Genomic DNA, 17,616 nt, shown 5'->3' with positions numbered 1-17,616 from the left:
ACTCTACTGTTGATTTCATTTACAGGCTTCAGTGCACAGTAGCCTGGAAGTACTGTCTTTGGCAGTGTGAACCTGGCAAAGTTGCCACCATGCGAGCAAACTGTTCGTCAATGTGCTGACTCCAGTCCACACCGATTGAGCCGCATTATTGGAGCAGACGATGGATGAATCTCACTAAACCTTCACATGCTCGTAAATCTATATACAAGTAGCAACATGCATCCAGTAACACTTCCTCCTCGCAATCGTGTACGAATTTCTGACGATCGCAGTCGTGTATAGCTTTATATTCGATCGACTACTTCCATAACCCGTACGGGCCGATCTCGCTCTTCCATAGTCTAATCGTTCCGTCCTCACCTCCTGAAGCACAGAGCTGGCCGTCTGGCGAATATGAAATCGAGTGTACTGGCCCATGATGTCCCTTCAACGTGTCTAACACCGCACTGGTACTGAAATCGTGAATGCGCACCCACGTATCATTCGTACTTCCGGTCGCAAATTTCTTCCGAGACGGATGGATCGACACGGTCGACGCGTTATAATCCAACACCTGCTTCTTCAGTGGCGTCCTGTCCAGCACGTCGAAGAGGTACACCACAGATCCGGCCGCGACAGTCACCGTTCCGTCTCGTTCCTCCATCTGACCGATCGGGCCGTCAACGGCGACCGAGTCCACGAGTTTATCCGACATTCGCAGATCCCACCATTTTATGCACTTGTCGTCGCCAGCAGTAATAATTACACTACCAAATGTTAACTCTTTGGAAACCTCACCATAAAATCCCGGAGTCTATCAAACAAAATATACCTCTGCTCAACCCACAACGCACTCTTAATCGTCGCCTCTGCACCGATCCATTCCATAACAGCGGGAGCACTCCCATCTCGACTTAGGTCCCATATCCGGATCTTCTTCTCGTTCCCCGCTGTCACGCAAAACTGGGCTTGCGAATATGCCGGCACAAATGCTGCCGTGCGGACGATGTGGTTATGTCCATACGACGCGATTATCGAGCCAGAACTTGTGTCCCATACTTTTCTGCGCCATAGTCCATCAGCCCAAACTGTGAAATGTGCGTCCAAGAGGACGTGCTTACGCTGTGAAGTCGGCGCTGGCGGTTATAGCTAAGGCTGCGTCGGTGCTGAATCTGGCTGACCAGACCGCTCCTTTGTGGCCGGTGAATGTTCCGATCCTGACTATCAGCATTTTCTAGACGAAATCATGACAATGTAAAACTTACCAATCGCCAGTAACACCATCTCGAAGCATTGGTGCACCATCTTGTATTATTTAGACGATTGTTCTCACAACATCGAGACAAACCACACTAACCTTTGCAGGCACTAATCATTAAGTAGCTTCCGTTTTCGTACATGTTAGAAAAGCTTAAGTGCGTCACCGGTCGCGAGTGGCCGGTGCATGTGAGCGGCAGGTAGCGTGATAGCTGCGACTGATCCATGCTGTTATGCAAAAGAGTCTATGAAAATGCAGAATAATGATGCAGAAAGTAAGAATTATATATGAGACGTATACGAGGAAATGCAATGGCGATGCAATGGCGAAGATATATACAGAGATTGCGCAGTGGAGAACGTAAGGACAATACTGAGGAGTGTGGAGATGTGGCTTTGGAAGCAAAGTTTACTTACAAAGGGGTCCGCATGGATGGGAGTTTGCTCAAAAGGATCCAGGCCACAGTAACCGCAACAACCTCTTGACTCCAACGCTACACCATCCGATAACTGCTGTAATCAAAGGCAGGATAAATCTTTCTATACAATGGCGAGGAACAGCGAAAAAGCGCAATCAATGCTGTATCGCTTCCGCGAGCAAGAAGCAGCAGAAATGGGTATGTCAATCTCTCAAGTTATTAGCTGCGGTCTAATAGTCGCAACCAGGAATCATCGATATCGGACGAACACGTCGGCCAAAGGTTATATCATCTGTCGATTCAATACCTGTCTGTGAGAAGTGGCGCGGCCAGGTGGTTAAGGAGATCGGCCGCAAAGTGACAAAAATACAAGATCGTATGTACCTTGCTGACTACAGACATTGTTGAAAGGGACCAGGCTAACTGGTCATAGCTGCCCTTTCTGACTACGAGATTCGGGATTTGAATGACGAGATTAATAAGTTGATGCGCGAGAAGTATGTGTGGGAAATACAAATACGGAATCTCGGAGGTCCAAATTACATAGTACGGTTTGCCTTTTTCTCGTTCACTCAAATTTTGAAATGGCATGGCTAATGACTGCGCAGAGGTTTGCGGCAAAACAATTTGATGACGAAGGGCGAGAACTCCCTACCACTCGAGGTTACAAATATTTCGGCCGCGCACGGGAATTGCCGGGCGTTAAGGAGTTATTGGCACCGCCGCAGACTGCAGAGGAGACAAAGCAGGCGAAAGCTGAGTATCGAAAAGACGTCGACGCGGATTATTACGGATATCGAGATGAAGATGATCCAGAATTATTGAAACACGAGGCACAGGCTGAGGAGATAAGCATTGGGAACACGTTGAAGGTGGAAGGTGGCAAACCTCCGGAAGGCTGGATTAGTATCGAGCGGCCGACCAGTATTCCAAATCGAAAAGAGGTTGAAGAATGGCTAGTTGAGCGGCGGAAGAAGACGTTGATGGAAAAGTACGAACTGGAATCGTGAGAGTAATTGCAAAATATAGAAATGAGCAATTATAATACAAATCTGTACTATAGGCTTATGGTCAAGCCACTCTAAATTTCTGATCGCTTTGCTGCCCTCGCTCTTTTCGCCTTTGTTCATCCTGCGCAGCTTCCCATTCCTTGTAAGCGTTTGGGTTCCTGAAGTCATCAAATGCTATCTTTCCTTCCAATCCCTTTCGCCATCGGTCTACCCAATGCGTTGCCGCGCCTAATAGATCCGGGTAGCCTCCTTTACTTAACCGACCTGCTCAACGTTAGCATACTGGCAATCTGATATCTGCAAAGACATACGCATCCTTATGCAATACGATGTCAGAAAGTCCTCGACATCATTAGTGGGTGGACTATACTTATTATACAAACTTCCATCAGGGTTCACGAGGTTCAGTTGATACAGGAGGTAGTCGGCCTGAATTGTCGGATCAATAAGTCCAACGTTAATACTTCCAATCGTCGATAATGTAAGCATAGTCTCTGCGTTTATTGTCTTCGGTAGAGACACACCGGGCGTGTCGTAAACAAATATATCCGGGTCTTCATGAATCTTGACATAAGACGATATGTTTCTCGTAACTCCTGCTAGTGCACCCGTCTTCGCAGCTTTCCTTCGTCCGACACCTGCATGACGCAGGGTATTAAGCAGAGAGCTCTTGCCGACGTTCGGCATGCCCATAATCATTACTCGAAGCCCAGAAAATGATTCTCTATTGAAGCACAGCTCTATTTTATGTTAGCCGCCAGAATCACGACGGGTACCAGGTGCGCACCTTTCGACATACTGACCAACTTCCTCACGCTTGTATGGTCATGAGTGTTAACAACACAATAACCCTCTCGAGCATGCCATGCTCGAAATATCTGCCCAGCAGTCAACCCTTGATCGTAACAGTCATTATTTGGGTCCACTCACATCAGGATGAACCGCGCTGAGATCCTTCTTCGTGTATACAACAACCCTCGGCTTTGCACCAATAATGCTGTCGAAGATCGTATTCCTAGTACTCAGAGGTGCCCGAGCGTCTCGAACTTCGTATATGAGATCAATTTCGGCCGTTAGTTCGCGCATTTTGCGGATCGCTTTGGCATGGTGGCCGAGGAAGTACGCGCGTGGGACTGTCGGCGCTGGAAAGCATGATCTGGGAATGAAGCCTGCTGTTGCCATTTCGCGCAACGGATTATATAAATCTTATCCAGACATTCCAATAACAGCCATTGGTAGGGCCAATTTACAGAGAGAAGTTGGAAAATGGCTTGAATTAAACTCGGTTGGGAGAATTGTCGCTAATGGGTGTATCATTGAATCGCACGCAATACCGTGACACTTAGAACGCATGGAAAAGTGCGCCCCCAGATACACCATCATGGGATGAGTTATTATTTATGTGATCTAGTGATTGAATGAGGTACATCTACAATTGCTACACTCCAAATGTTTTTAACATTAAATTAATATTTGTCTTGACAGAGGGACTGAAGGCCATCTGACTACCGCCCATGCTGGGTGGCCCGAACCCAGCCGCACGGTCGTGACTTCAGTCCCTGTGAGAGCGATTCAGGGAGAACTTACGGACTGACATGCAATTGGGTCTAATGGCAATCGAGAGGTATATTTCCTGATAAATATGGCGTTCTACACCACTGCGATATGCCTACTAGGCCACATGACGCATCTGGCTCTCGAATCGCAGCTCTCGGTCATATCGCTCGCGCCTCTGTTCGGCACCTCGTATATCGAGGTATACCGGCCGTTAATTGTTCCGACATTATTCGCCTTTGCTTTGTTTGGGTTTTTATGGAAGCGAGTGATTTCAAGCATATCTATGTGGTTGCAGATCGCTACAGTCGCGTACTCGAGCATCGGCATCCTACTCTCCCGTCAGGTGGGATCCATAAGTGGAGAGCTCCTCGGTCCATGGTATGGTCCATTTGCGGTAGAGGCTATAGCATTTTATCCCATAGTCATTGGCACTGCGAGTATTATGGCTGGAGTACTTAATTCCAAGGCTGCGAAATCGCCAATCAATTCGTCGGCCTCTGGAACGCGGATCGCTTTAATATCACTGGCGGCAGCACGACTCTTCATCATTCTGGAAGGTCGAGTTTTGGGTAGAATACTGGGTCCTATTGTGTTTTCCAAGTATCCGTCTGCATGGTCGGCAATGAGGAAGATTCAAGCTACAAATTTAGCGGCGACGTTTGCTGTTGCAATGCTATCATCCCCTCGAAAGATCATTCTCCCAATTATGGTTGCTTTGGCGGCCATGCAGCTCTCAGATTACTCATCACTGTCATTAGCTGCGTCGAACAATGTACTTGGGTCTACAGTATCTGTGTCGGGGTATCTATCAGTTGTTTCGGTTCCCTCGAAATCATTATTGGTACTTCGAAATGACCACTCACTCCTTGGAGGAGAATATATTTCACCGCCTCCGCAAATTGCCGACCAGCTGCCGCCAAACAGTGAATGGGCTCCAGAGCCGATCTTTGCTGCTTTCGTAATGCAAGAGTCTATAAGACTTGTAACGCCGCCTCCTGTCGGCGCGAACTACAAGAACAATGTCCTAATTATTGGACTGGGTATCGGAACTGCGGCAACGGCTATGATCAACCACAACGTATCAACAGACGTGGTTGAGTTCGATTTCGAAGTAGTCCGTTTCGCGGTCGAACACTTTCAATTCCCTATTGACAGAGCGCGCGTCACGATTTGCGACGCCAGGAAACATATGCGTAGTCTGGTGCAGCAGGCGATAGAAGGTGGAATACGCGAATATGATTATATTATTCATGACATATTTACTGGGGGTGTGGTCTCTCCGAGACTATTTACCTCGGAGATGTGGCAGGACACAAGGCGGATAATGGCGCCAGATGGCGTGCTCGTCGTCAATTTCGGCGGTGATTTGGATTCCTCGGTGTCTCGTGCAATGATCAGGACCCTGATCCAAGAGTTTAGAGAGACGGGTGGGAATTGTCGTGCGTTTAGAGAGCTTCCAAAACCGGAGAATTTGGCACCGGGAGACAGCGATATGGCAAACGTGGTTTTATTTTGCCGAAAGAGGGAGGGGGGCCCTGTAAAGTTTCGTGGTCCAGTAGAGGAAGACTACTTGAAGTCATTGGTCCGATACCAGGCACTTATAGTGAAGAATGAGATTGAGCTGCCTATTTACCTGCGGGACAGCGAGGAGTTGCCAGAAAATATGAACGAAATCAGGATTATTAATGACAGCAACGTACATCGGTTTGGAAGGCAAGCAGCTGAGGGCGCGGCTAAGCACTGGGAACTGATGAACGAAGTTCTGGATTGGCGCATATGGGCGAACTGGTAGCTATTTCATTTAAGTCATGTATTATAGCAATATTTCTGTAGACTATATTTCGACACTATGTGGGTATGTATATAAGAAGTTAACAGGTTGACGTGCCATATCCGATTAATAACAATCATTGATTGAACAGTCGGGCTCGGCCAATTTTCATGCCATCGTCGTCATATAGATAAACTCCAGTAATAGTGACAATCTCTTCCTGGATTAGTCCAATACCCCTGTCGCCAACAATCGTCATAGGCTGGAGCTTTCGCCAGTATCCTTCATTAAATTTATGGATGTCATAGTCAAGGCTGAATATGCTAATCATTGAGATGATCTCGGTGAATAATTTCGGCAGAACGACCAAGTTAGAGTTGGAAGACGCAGCAGGACGAGCTCATCATTTATCTGGTGCAGTTGACGAAGCCAGACTATTACTAGGGAGCTACAAAGTTGGCAGAACAAGATGATGGAATGATCAAAGAGAATTGCCACGTCATCGATCATACCGTGGATTAGCGAGCCAGTTTTATAACGAAATATCAAGTTCAATATTTGTCTGAGGTCCTAAATCCACGTACTAAAAAGCACTACAGTGTAGAGATCAACTTTATCACGTCTCCAGTAGGACGAATCCACGACTGTACGAAAATGTAAGACCAAAGTGTCCCCGACTGTTCGTGCTGGCTGGCAGTCGTAAGGGCCGTCTTTAAGTTAAGCGCAGTGGAGCTCGCCGCCTTCGTGTGTGGGGCAACCCTAAGGCATGCGGATCAGTCCAACGTCAATATTTCCCTGAAACAAGCCAACTCACCTCAGGAACTTCAAACGTTGACGACGGCGGCTGTGTGACCGTGCTGCTAGGTGCTGTCGACGTCGAAGGCCTCAGAGACGACGTCTGAGAGCTGGTAGTCGTCCTCTGCTGTTCCGGAGAAGATTTAATGATGTTCCCTGCACATCCAATCCCAGGGACGGCGATGTCGTACGCGTAAGCATCCAGAGCGAAGTACTGCAGAGTGTTACTGTCCCGAACTGCGAACGTGGAGTTGTGTTTGCCAAGCTCCAAGACGTCCTCGTAAGAGTCCGCAAAATGCTCAACGTGTCCTTCGCCGATGGCAGGCGTATGGTAAAGGCGGTGGATTAGGTCCGACCCAAACAGTTCGTTCGGCTTCGATCCAGAAACGGTGAACCCAAAGGCGCAAATCTGTTCGAGATATCTCCTCGTGGTGAAGGAGAGTGGACAAATAACCGTTTCGCCAGTAGCGTTCGCACCTCGCCAGTGTCCAGCCCATCCTGTGCATATAAGTATCCCGTAAATCTAGGAAATGCAACGAATAGGACGACAAACCTTCAATGTCACAGTTTCCGTCCGGATTGTCACACCGGAACAACACACTTCCTTTATCGGCGCTCACAATTTTCTCTAGATTGCCAACAACTTCTCCCGAAGCAGCGTTTCCAAAGTATCGTTGATATATCTCCGATGCGTTGCCCCAGCGGAGGACGTGGTCTCTAGCATGTGCTGCCAGAGTAATGGCATCTGCAAGTCCTTTTCTAAGTTGGTGCACTTCGGTGGCATTGCATGACACATGGATGATGTAGTCGTTTACTGCTCCACTATCCCATGCCTTGACACCACCATTGTCTACAGCCATGAAGGGAGCAGCATGAGCAGACGAAGCTGCGAGAATCAGCAGGGGTAATGTGACTCGCATTGTAATTGACTCTATGGGAAGATGCACAAACAAGTAGACAGAACGAGCTGAGTTCAAAGGGTCGTCCTTGACATACTTATACCCATGTGCTCCACCAGCGCCTGGCCGCTGCAGCAGAGCGGGGGCGTGGGCTGGATTTCCTTGGTCAATTTGTGTTCGCCGATGCATGCGACGGACCACCCACGAAAGCGATACTGAACAAAATATGCTCTCAGATGTATGCGAAGTACAACCGACGCAAGCGATACCGCGGAAAATTGCGTACTTTTTTCAAAGAGTGAGTACAACGCTAAGAGACCGAGCAGAAGACCCAAAATCGACTGCAGAGAGTCGTCGATTCTGCCACCAAGGTTGCATATGATACCATAAGTAATATTATGTGACAAGAGTGGACCGAGCAGGTGTTAGTCAACTATAGTGGCATTAGATCGCAGATGGCAAACGCTAATGTAGTAAACAGGCGTTTATTGGAAGTGAAAGTCGAGGACACGGAGGACCTGCCCGGAACGCCAAGTATTATAGATGCCAAGCCGGTAGGGCAGCAGAGTCCATGTGGGAGTGAGGATTGCAATTAGTTGATCTTTAAGCAAAATGACTTGTTCGATTGTCGATTATTAGTTATGTTGTAGTGACAGACCGTCTATGTTACTACCTGCCGGTATCAATGCGTTCTCATTATAGAACAAATTGACGCCATAGTCCTACAGTTATGTACCTCGGAATAACGACAGAACAGGTTGTAAATCGTCCGATGTATGGAGGAATTTCAACAAGTCAGAGGTCGCATCACTAACGGTGCCGTCGCCCCGCAGGAGGACTGGCCCAGTCTTGTGTTTGTACTGGCCAACAAGAACCAACATAAAATTTGCATTGGTTTCGACCAACAAACGGCCTGAGCTTTAGCCGACGTTCATCTCTGCGAGGCAACCTGCTCTAGCTACAAATCGAAACTTCGTCAGTGTAATCATCATATCAGAAATTATTGGGGCCATGGCGTAACGATATCCTCCTAAATACAACAGCGGGGAGGTCAGGAAGATGCATCTGTAGCTAATTCGGGGAACGTGTCGAGTAGGCTCAGGAGAAACTAGGCACAGAGTTTAGGGTTAGGCTAGCGCAGTTGGAGACCCGATCCACGGCCACTTATTGTCGCCGCTCAGAATCTCGCATGCGCTCTCTCAAGGTTACTTCGCTAGACTCCAACTGAAGTAGCCAAGAACCAAGGAAGCACACTCCACTCTCTTACCATCAAGGTGCTCTTCATGATGTAGCTAGACTAGAGTAATTGCAATACCGAGAATAAGAGAAATATTCTCGAGGACGCCCAGCCTTTAGTGTTGACCTTGGAGGCGAGTTTCTCAGAATTTTCTCAAATTGTCTCAAAATGAACCACATTGCCTTGGCCGACGGCTGAGTCGAATGGATATCTTCCTTCCTGGCAAGATGAAAAGAATACTGCGCGGTTCCCATAATTACTATTAAACTGCTTCTCTTTTTTCGTTCCACTTCCTCGTCTTCTGATACTTCCTACATGAGCCTTTGAATTGTTGTGCTTTGCGTTTGCAATTCTCGTCTATCATGAAGAAACTCTATTCTCTGTTATATTACGCCGTGCTTGTCACAGCGCAGCGGGTATATACTGGCTGTCATCAGGACGGCAACATTCTGTATGAATAATCATATTCAACCGGTTGCTATCTGTCGACAAGCTGACGAATCTTCAGGTATTGCGTAGACGAGAGCGGGTTGGAAGTGCCTTTGACGACGTACTTATCGCCTTCGTTGACGTCTAGTGGATCCGCTGTTGCGACGACAACTGCTGGTTCCAGTAGCGTTACAAATGCAAGTACAGCTATCGCTGTTCAAACAACAGTTGTAAGCGATTGCCATTTACACGGAACTGAGACGTACGTGAGATTAGAGTCCTATAGGCGGTTTTGTGCTGACGCTTCAGCCAGATTCTGCATGGATGGGAACAACCAAGAAGTTCTTGTCCAGGCGACCGGGTCGAAAACCGGGGAACCCCCTGCTCAGTTCACAGGATGTCAGGCTCACGGCGACGAAAAGGACGTCTGGTCATTCCCCATGGCTTGTAGGATATTGCTGACAGCATCATCTAGGTTCTGCTTCGATCCGGACGGCGACGAAGTACATCTGTTGCCTGTTGAAGACAGTAGCGAACATGGAGATGCTAATGAAGGGCATGACGATGAAGAGACTAGTACTGGTGAAAATTGTCATTTTCATGCTGGAGTTGAGTAGGTCGAAACCCCGAATTGCAACTCAATACGAATTAATCTGTTCTTTAGACACTGCCTCGGCGGTGATGACAATCACTCATCCTCATCAAGGTGTACGGGAGTGGAGAGGGACTACAATATTCCATACCGAATTGGGTCTATCTTTGTCATTTTGGCAACCAGTGCTATCGCTGTCTTTGGGCCGATTTTGTGGGCTAGCTTTTTCAATCCAGCGCTCGAAGGACACGTCTTCACTCTCATCAAGCAGTTTGGAACCGGAGTAATGATTGCGACGGCGATGATTCATGTAAGCGTTCATTGTCCTAATCGAGTCCTTTACGGTATTCGTAATTCAATGAGTCTGACACTCTCCAGCTTCTCACTCATTCCCAACTCATGTTCAGCAACCAATGTCTCGGGGTGCTTGAATATGAAGCAACAGCTACAGCAATAGCGATGGCGGGAATATTCACATCCTTCATAGTTGAATATTTCGGGAATCGAATTGTTGAGTCGCACAACAAAAAGTCTCCCCTTGCTGGAGACGCAGCGGGCAACACGGAACCAATTCGAGTGGACAAAGGACAAGGTGAGGTAGTAGCCGCTGTTCGTGACCTGCACAATCACAGGCTCACAGGCCTTGGTCATCAGCACGGCCATTCGCTCTCAGGAGACAGCAAGCTGAACGTCGGTGTTATGGAAGCAGGAGTGGTGTTCCATTCAATCAGTGAGTGCACCTATTTGTCTATTCCAGCCAACTATTCTTTTCGTAAGAATGCTAACATCATAATTTTCGACAGTTGTTGGCCTCACGCTAGTTGTCGCTGGTGACTCGGGTTTCACCACGCTTTTCATAGTCGTAATTTTTCACCAAATGTTTGAGGGTCTTGCTCTTGGAGCTCGGATTGCCGGGATTTCCAAGGCTTATTCTAAGACTGTTAGCAAATTTATCATGGCGGCAGTTTTTGCACTTATCACCCCAATCGGGATGGCCATTGGTCTGGGTATCATTCATCAGTTTAACGGCAACGATGAGGCAACATTGTGGACAATCGGAACTCTCGACGCTCTCAGTGCCGGAGTTCTGTTATGGGCCGCGCTCGTATCTATGCTGACTCATGACTGGTTCGGGCATGGCTATCTAAGGAGGGCAGGATTGGGAAAAATTGCAGTTGGATTATGTGGATTGGTGGCCGGGATGACGCTCATGGGGTTGCTTGGGAAATGGGCATAATCTTCACGGCATCGGGTTCGTTCTTGCCAAAGCTTCTCTGATAGGCACCGGCTTTTAATTCACAGTACATACTCCTCCTACTAAACATATCTATCTACGTTTCTCAACAGAATCGCTAAATTTGCTCCCTAGAGACAGCATTTAAGATTGATTAGTTACTTCGCGTCCACCCATAGCTGATCCATTGGGAAGTTATTAGTTTAACGCCATTGCCGGATCAGGTAATTAGCGTCTCCATTGTATCGCAGGGCCACTACGGGCAGCGTGTTAATAATTGTTCCACGAATGACTTAAATGTTCTGTTAAAAAATTGCCGTCCAGCTGAGACTTTCTTTTTCCCTTTCATGACGCGAGAGCTTTACTGAGACGGGACGTTTAGTACAGTCCAGGCTCGCCCCACTCACTTATTTGATTCCGCCGTCAGCTCGTTCTCCTGCTCCTCTCATGTTGACTAAAACCGACTGACGGAAATGCCATCGCAGGAGCTCATCTCGTACGCTTCGCTCATCGTTCGGAACTCGACAAATAGGATCAAGTGTCCGTCCACCCACCCTGAAAGGATCAGTACTGAAACAAACTATCCTGTAATCATCATCCGGATTGATGGAGAAAAGAAACGCATCGAACTGCTGATGGATATCAGTCAGCATAAGTAAGCCATTTTGACAGGAGTTGATTCCCGCGGTAGTGAACCGAGGAAGCCCTGAATCCACGAGTAGCTTTCCATAGGAGAGCGGAAAGACGTGGGCTGCCTCGAATCCAGTCCAATAGTCATAATCGGCATCGGTGTTGACAGTGCCAGTTATTACACACTTTCGATCTCTCAAGCGCACTTGGTTCTGAAATTCATCATTTGTTGTACCTGAGTCTGTGTCTGAGTATGACCGCGTTACGCACGGCTCATCCGCAAGAGATATTCTCCCTGTCTCGACGTCAGTGTCCTCCAAATACTCGCCAATGGTAAAGAAAAAGTCACCTCCAGGAGAGTTGGATCTGATATCATAGTGACCCGGTTTAAGAGGTTTGTCAGAAGGCGTCACTATTTCATCCGTACATCGTAGCACTACGGTATACGGGTCAGACGCCGCAAGGAGGATCCCAAGCATAAACAGGAAAGTCTTTTCTGTAACAGAACGATTCAATATCAGTCCACCCAGAGCGTGATCTGGATCTAAAGCGTCGTAAAAGTGGACATTTCGACCTCGAGATCGGTTTCTTCTAGCCATGAAGTTTCTGCAGAATAGTAATACAAGGATTAGAGGTGCACAGATATCGTGATGCAAGGTTATAGAATCGTCTCATGCGAGATATCTCGGCAAAAAATGGGTTGCAAGTTGTAAACGACGCCGGGATCCTGCGTACCAGACGATTGCAACAACCCTAACCGCAGTACGGCCAAAATAATCAAAATAAAGGGCAGGGAGGGTTCTCATCACTTTCAGGAACTTATCCGTATCTCGCGATGTAAACAACCTTAGGCCGCTCGCTACTCTGCAAGTTTTCTCTTTTTCACATTCAAACTGCCTCACGGCAACACTGCGTATATTGTTAGGTCGGTTAGCATCGTATATCACGACCTCTATTGTCATAGCAGCAAATAGAAGTTTTGGACGGGACATTTTCATCTATCTTGCCTCGGATCCCACAGTCAGCATTGGAGGCGGTTTCACAAACCCAACTTTCACGAAACGGACGTTTCTAGACTCGTTGGACGTGCTGATTAGGCATGACTTACCTCTTCGTGTGTATAAGATTAATGATGGCCGTACACAAATTCAGCGAACTCAAGATCCTTTACTGCCTGGCGAGTATGAAGTTGAGAGTGATGGTAAGTATAATTTGGTGCGGAGAGTTTAGAAGATGTAAATTTACAGCTTAGCAAGGATATTTAGCAGTCACAGACGCGCCGTATTACCAACGAACTTCTTCTGCCATGTCTACTCTCTCTTCATCAGGTAGAGTTAAGTCATTTCCGGCTGCAGTTCGAGACCGTGATCGCAGATGCGTAATTACCGGACTTTCTACGACAGAGCGTGAGCTCCTTCAGCAACGTTGGACAAAATATGAAGCAGCGCACATTTTCCTGTGGCTCTCGAGTTTATATTTCAAAATTACAATTTCGGGGAATTAGTCGTTCTAGACGAACGAGATGGTAGTATAAATTCTCCTCAGAATGGACTCCTTCTTCAATGGACTGGACATGGTCTGTTTGACCAATATGAAATCTCAATCAACCCCAACGTATGGAGACTTAGCCCACATTGCTATATTAAGAATAGTCGGGACTCTAACTTCATATAGGATGAGTACCGCATAGTCTGCTTCCTTGATGATAGCTTAGGTCTCGCAGGGCGACAACTGGATCATGTATGCAGAGATCGTGGACACCCGCACCACGCTAATAACAATATTCTCTTTTGGCACTTCCAACAAGCAGTTCTGGCCAATATGAGAGCTGTAGGCGAGCCAATATTTGATGAGGACATCCCTCCCGGCTCTGATTCGATGAATGCCATCCTCAGCGGCCCTGTTCCTACGGAGCGTATGGAGTTTGAGTTATCAAAGAGGTTGGGAGATGTTATGCGGGCTCAAGGATCATTTTTAATCAAGTGATGGCTTCACTAAAAAAACAGACGAAAGAAGACAGAAATGGAGATCGTCGCAAAGGTTGCTAATATATATTAGACATGGAGTAGCTCTTTTCACTGCTTACAAGGTGCCAATGCTCGGTTTTAATCCTGATTCTGCGCAATTCGTATAGAATCTAACACCTTTGTCTTCTGTTGTGTCTTGCATTATGTACTCTAACTAAAGGCAATGATCTTCGAAGGGGAAAGTTTCCGGGCTACACCAATAAAGAGCAGGACACAGAATCAAGAAACGCGAGTAGAAAGTGAATTGTTGTGCGAGGTTAACCAACATACCTATATTGGACAGCAATGTCAGACTTTGGCATGACTTTGAACCCAGCATTTTATTGGACACAGAAGCGAAAAGGTACCGCGTTGCAAGCAGTCGAACAGCACAAATACAGTTACTTAAAGCGTAATCAAAGTTCATCATTTAGTCACTTGCGACAAAAAGTCCAGAATTTGACGAGGCCATTCTGAATAGTGGCTTTGGCGTGAAAAGCTCAGAATGTAGTGCTGAGACAAGCTCAATGTAACTATTACACTCTAGTCTCTTACCACTACTAGTTAGCAGACCCGCCGACATATTTTAGGCAGCACGGGAACAGACAGCCGGGTTAGGGTTAAACAACAAACAGTTGACCGCATTTCTCTAATACCTATATTTTAAATGAGTCTGAAGAAACTGATACAGGGATGAACCCTTGTCAGAATGGACTTCTCATGCAGTCTTTATTCACAACCCGTTTAATTCCTTTCACTTTGCCATCGATTCCGACGACAATTCCAGAGTAACGTGTTTCGGTGAGACATATTTGGGATGGATGGAAGAACGCTTGACCCTGGTGACAGGGACCCAGGGACGAGCGGGGTTTATAGATGAGTTTTTGCGTTGGTACGTCTGTCAGGCTGTTCTCGCAAATATGAGGGGTATTGTCGAGCCAGTTTTTGAATCTGAGTTTCCTGATGGATCCGATACGGTGGGAGAGATGCTTAGTGGACCTCGTGTGGCAGAGAGAATAGTATATCTGCTATTAACAGTTATTTTAGCACTATTGCTAGTTTTAGGGCGTTGATTGGTAGCGAATATCCTACAGCGGGTTAGGCCATTTCATGCCTCGAATTCCCTTTGCAGTTGCTTGTTCCGGTTCATGTTCCCGTATCATATTGACCCGCCATCGCGAAGAGTCTTCAACAAACGAGCAAATTCACAGTATTGTATTTAAATTTATAGTTTCAATCTGGATGATTGTTTTGAGCGACGAAACCATCTGGCTCCACGTCCAATCCAATCATACCATGCAGTAAGGTGGATGCAAGTTCGATTCTGGAGCGACTGTACCATGAATATATTTTGACAGATATCTAAATGACTTTTTTTGGTCAGCGATGTGATGACCTTCATGACCAATCCATAACTTCCACTCTCTCAAGCTGCATTAGAGGAGTCCATGATCCTCTCAAATTCACCACAGAGGTACAGTGAGGCAGGAAATTCTGCCAGGAGACGCGATCCGACCTTCAGGCCAAGGTCGACCACTATATCTTTCGGTTGGCTCAGGGCACAGTCAGTATCTCAGACAGCATCAGTGCCGGGCCAGACGTCCATTTCGCAACCCTGGTTCTCCGTCTCCCCTCACGTTGATTAACACTGCTTGACGAAAATGCCATCGAAGGAGCTCATCTCGTACCCTTTGTTCATCGTTTGGTGCCCGACAAATAGGGTCAAGTATTCTCCCACCCACCTTGAAAGGATCAGTACGGAAAGTGACAATCTTGTAACTGTCATCCGGATTGATGGAAAAGTCAAAGCCGTCAAATTGCTGATGAATACAGGACCGCATCAGCAATCCATTCTGACAAGAGTTAATCCCCGAGTCTTTCTCGCTCTCCCTATTCGTGATCAGCTCCGAGAACCCTAAATCGACAAATAGCTTCTTGTGCGAGATTGGAAACACGTGGGCAACCTCGAAGCCATCCCAGGAGCCCACTTCGGCATCGGTGTTGACAATGCCGGTTACTACACACTTTCGGGCATCTCTCTCGCGCACTTGATTCCGAAACTTGTCAGTTCTGCTTGCCTTTATGCGTGAATGATGGCCTAAAACGCACTTCTCGTCTGTGATTGATATTGATCCTGGCTTAACGTCAGCAGCATCCAAATACTGAGCGATAGGAAAAGAAATGCAACCCCTAGGAGATTTTGATCTGAGATCATAGTGGCCCGGCTTAAGAAGCTCGTCGGATGGCGTCAGTACCACATCTGTACCTCGCAACGTCACAGTATATGGATGCGACGCACGAACGAGGATCCCAAGCATAAAGAGAAACAATTTCTGCGTGACAGATGGATTCAGCGGACTCAATACTAGTCCGCCGAGCGCATGATCTGGGTCTAATGCGTTGTAGAAGTGAACGTTTCGACCTCGAGATCGTTTGCTAGCCATTTTTATGGCCCCCTGTAAGAGCAAACTCACCGCCAGCGGTAAAGAAAGCGCAAACAAAAATGCTAGCCGTTCGCGCGCAAATCAAATGCGCAGGCCGTGCGTGAAAGTGCAAAGAGTTTTTGAAATGAAGCCGATGATATTCTCATTTGCATTTTGGCAGCCCGATTTGCGGTTTGTTGACATATCTCCACGAAGAACACAGTGGCTCAGTACACCTCTGCCCTAACCTATGCTACTAAACCCTCATGGTTGTAGCGCAAGGGCAAAAACCCAAGCCTCGCCAGGCTGTTTGCTTACAGTGTACATAAACTCACACGGCCAGCTCTCGTCCTAATGAGTACTTTATTGCTAAGCTGCAAAAATGTGTATAAAGTATAGGGGGTTAATAAGCTACTGCGGCATATTCCCTGATGTTACTGCTGTGCCATTATGAAATATATCGATTTGAAGCTTTTACATCCAAGCGCTTTTAAATACAAAACGAGCGACGTAACCAGCAAGAAAACCAGATGTTTTGAACGCCGACACCCATTTTTGAATCCAATCCTTCGTGTAATCCTCCAGTAACACCTAATTCCACCGCCTGTCAACTCCAGAACCGCATTATTGTTGGCATCCAAGGCTAATACCTGCCGGCGTAGGAATACGAAGGACCCCTAAGGATTGTGCTGGGACTAAATGGTCTAGCTGACTGAAGTTCCTCAGCCATTTTGCTGCCGCCTAAAATGATGGCTTTTAGTACGTGCTAACCTGCAGATCAAATGCGTGGAAAGATATTACCTGGTCCGCATAAGACGAATCCCTTCCTTTCAGTCGAGCCCGACTCTTGGTTCTGCTGCTCGCCAGTCTTGACGTTGACCGCTTTCCCGACCATGTCCTTCTTTGATGAAGCTTCACTGTTGTTTGTCATTGTCGAGTCAGACGGCTTTTCGACAGCGGAAGTGGCAAAAAAAGGAGATGCAGTGTCAGAAAAGGAGATATGTGAAGAGGTGGCGGTGGAAGCAGGAGATGGTGAGCGCGACTGAATCGGCGACGGCGACGGACTGCGCGAGTTGTCGGATGTCGACAATGAAAGCCGAGGGCCGGTGGTTGTTTGATGTGTTTGACGTGTCGAGTAAGGATCCATGATTATTTTATGGAGAAAGATCAACATGACGGGCGGTGTTTGTTTTTTATACTCATGTGGACGCGACCGACCCAACAACGAACGTGAGTAATAAATCTTTTGCTCGGCCGACCTTGGGCGCGACAACGTGACTCTTCCCCACGTTCCCCTGACCCCATCCTAAACCTAACCCGAAGAGCCGCTTCCGGCGCGGCGCTGTTCAAAGGTCCAGCCAACAAGGTCGACACATCG

At 47.2% G+C, this 17,616-nt stretch overlaps 9 protein-coding genes across 9 annotated transcripts; 4 read left to right on the top strand and 5 right to left on the bottom strand.

The window, feature by feature from the left end:
- Positions 1-106: 106 nt before the first annotated feature.
- Positions 107-1,635, bottom strand: POJ06DRAFT_264059 (WD40-repeat-containing domain protein). The gene is made up of 5 exons (XM_056188968.1): positions 1,337-1,635; positions 1,245-1,284; positions 1,101-1,196; positions 812-1,042; positions 107-746 (listed from the first exon to the last, which is right to left on the bottom strand). Exons 1-5 carry the CDS (start codon positions 1,461-1,463, stop codon positions 299-301), a joined length of 942 nt encoding a protein of 313 aa, XP_056039983.1. The 5' UTR covers positions 1,464-1,635; the 3' UTR covers positions 107-298.
- A 148-nt stretch (positions 1,636-1,783) lies between these two features.
- Positions 1,784-2,665, top strand: POJ06DRAFT_272053 (Isy1-like splicing factor; the record flags this gene model as incomplete). Its single annotated transcript, XM_056189543.1, has 4 exons — positions 1,784-1,853; positions 1,903-2,031; positions 2,089-2,201; positions 2,264-2,665. The coding sequence occupies 4 exons, from the start codon at positions 1,784-1,786 to the stop codon at positions 2,663-2,665; spliced, it is 714 nt and encodes a 237-aa protein (XP_056039982.1).
- A 61-nt stretch (positions 2,666-2,726) lies between these two features.
- On the bottom strand, positions 2,727-3,924 carry POJ06DRAFT_229332 (P-loop containing nucleoside triphosphate hydrolase protein; the record flags this gene model as incomplete). The annotated part of the gene is made up of 4 exons (XM_056185778.1): positions 3,596-3,924; positions 3,453-3,543; positions 2,977-3,405; positions 2,727-2,932 (listed from the first exon to the last, which is right to left on the bottom strand). The coding sequence occupies exons 1-4, from the start codon at positions 3,845-3,847 to the stop codon at positions 2,727-2,729; spliced, it is 978 nt and encodes a 325-aa protein (XP_056039981.1). The 5' UTR covers positions 3,848-3,924.
- A 106-nt stretch (positions 3,925-4,030) lies between these two features.
- Positions 4,031-6,035, top strand: POJ06DRAFT_48099 (uncharacterized protein). The gene is made up of 2 exons (XM_056191107.1): positions 4,031-4,088; positions 4,151-6,035. The coding sequence occupies exon 2, from the start codon at positions 4,308-4,310 to the stop codon at positions 6,012-6,014; it is 1,707 nt and encodes a 568-aa protein (XP_056039980.1). The 5' UTR covers positions 4,031-4,088; positions 4,151-4,307; the 3' UTR covers positions 6,015-6,035.
- A 675-nt stretch (positions 6,036-6,710) lies between these two features.
- POJ06DRAFT_241645 (putative peptidase family-domain-containing protein) lies at positions 6,711-7,708 on the bottom strand (the record flags this gene model as incomplete). Its single annotated transcript, XM_056186145.1, has 3 exons — positions 6,711-6,752; positions 6,808-7,286; positions 7,342-7,708. 3 exons carry the CDS (start codon positions 7,706-7,708, stop codon positions 6,711-6,713), a joined length of 888 nt encoding a protein of 295 aa, XP_056039979.1.
- Positions 7,709-8,888: 1,180 nt separating this feature from the next.
- Positions 8,889-11,384, top strand: POJ06DRAFT_48050 (solute carrier family 39, member 1/2/3). The gene is made up of 6 exons (XM_056191106.1): positions 8,889-9,375; positions 9,433-9,615; positions 9,667-9,966; positions 10,018-10,255; positions 10,324-10,675; positions 10,749-11,384. Exons 1-6 carry the CDS (start codon positions 9,287-9,289, stop codon positions 11,180-11,182), a joined length of 1,596 nt encoding a protein of 531 aa, XP_056039978.1. The 5' UTR covers positions 8,889-9,286; the 3' UTR covers positions 11,183-11,384.
- A 1,022-nt stretch (positions 11,385-12,406) lies between these two features.
- Positions 12,407-13,893, top strand: POJ06DRAFT_287446 (uncharacterized protein; the record flags this gene model as incomplete). The annotated part of the gene is made up of 5 exons (XM_056190264.1): positions 12,407-12,443; positions 12,777-13,010; positions 13,066-13,278; positions 13,314-13,423; positions 13,484-13,893. The coding sequence occupies 5 exons, from the start codon at positions 12,407-12,409 to the stop codon at positions 13,793-13,795; spliced, it is 906 nt and encodes a 301-aa protein (XP_056039977.1). The 3' UTR covers positions 13,796-13,893.
- Positions 13,894-15,156: 1,263 nt separating this feature from the next.
- POJ06DRAFT_264039 (uncharacterized protein) lies at positions 15,157-16,547 on the bottom strand. Its single transcript, XM_056188966.1, has one exon. It carries the CDS (start codon positions 16,257-16,259, stop codon positions 15,399-15,401), a length of 861 nt encoding a protein of 286 aa, XP_056039976.1. The 5' UTR covers positions 16,260-16,547; the 3' UTR covers positions 15,157-15,398.
- POJ06DRAFT_264038 (uncharacterized protein) lies at positions 16,546-17,460 on the bottom strand. Its single transcript, XM_056188965.1, has 2 exons — positions 17,040-17,460; positions 16,546-16,979 (listed from the first exon to the last, which is right to left on the bottom strand). Exons 1-2 carry the CDS (start codon positions 17,410-17,412, stop codon positions 16,882-16,884), a joined length of 471 nt encoding a protein of 156 aa, XP_056039975.1. The 5' UTR covers positions 17,413-17,460; the 3' UTR covers positions 16,546-16,881.
- Positions 17,461-17,616: the final 156 nt, after the last annotated feature.

This window comes from Lipomyces tetrasporus, assembly GCF_029532465.1.
Source record: "Lipomyces tetrasporus strain NRRL Y-64009 chromosome Unknown POJ06scaffold_15, whole genome shotgun sequence".
Classification (NCBI taxonomy): Eukaryota; Fungi; Ascomycota; class Lipomycetes; order Lipomycetales; family Lipomycetaceae; genus Lipomyces; species Lipomyces tetrasporus.
The sequence above is the reverse complement of the archived record's forward strand: the minus strand, read 5'-3'. Positions and strand labels throughout refer to the sequence as shown.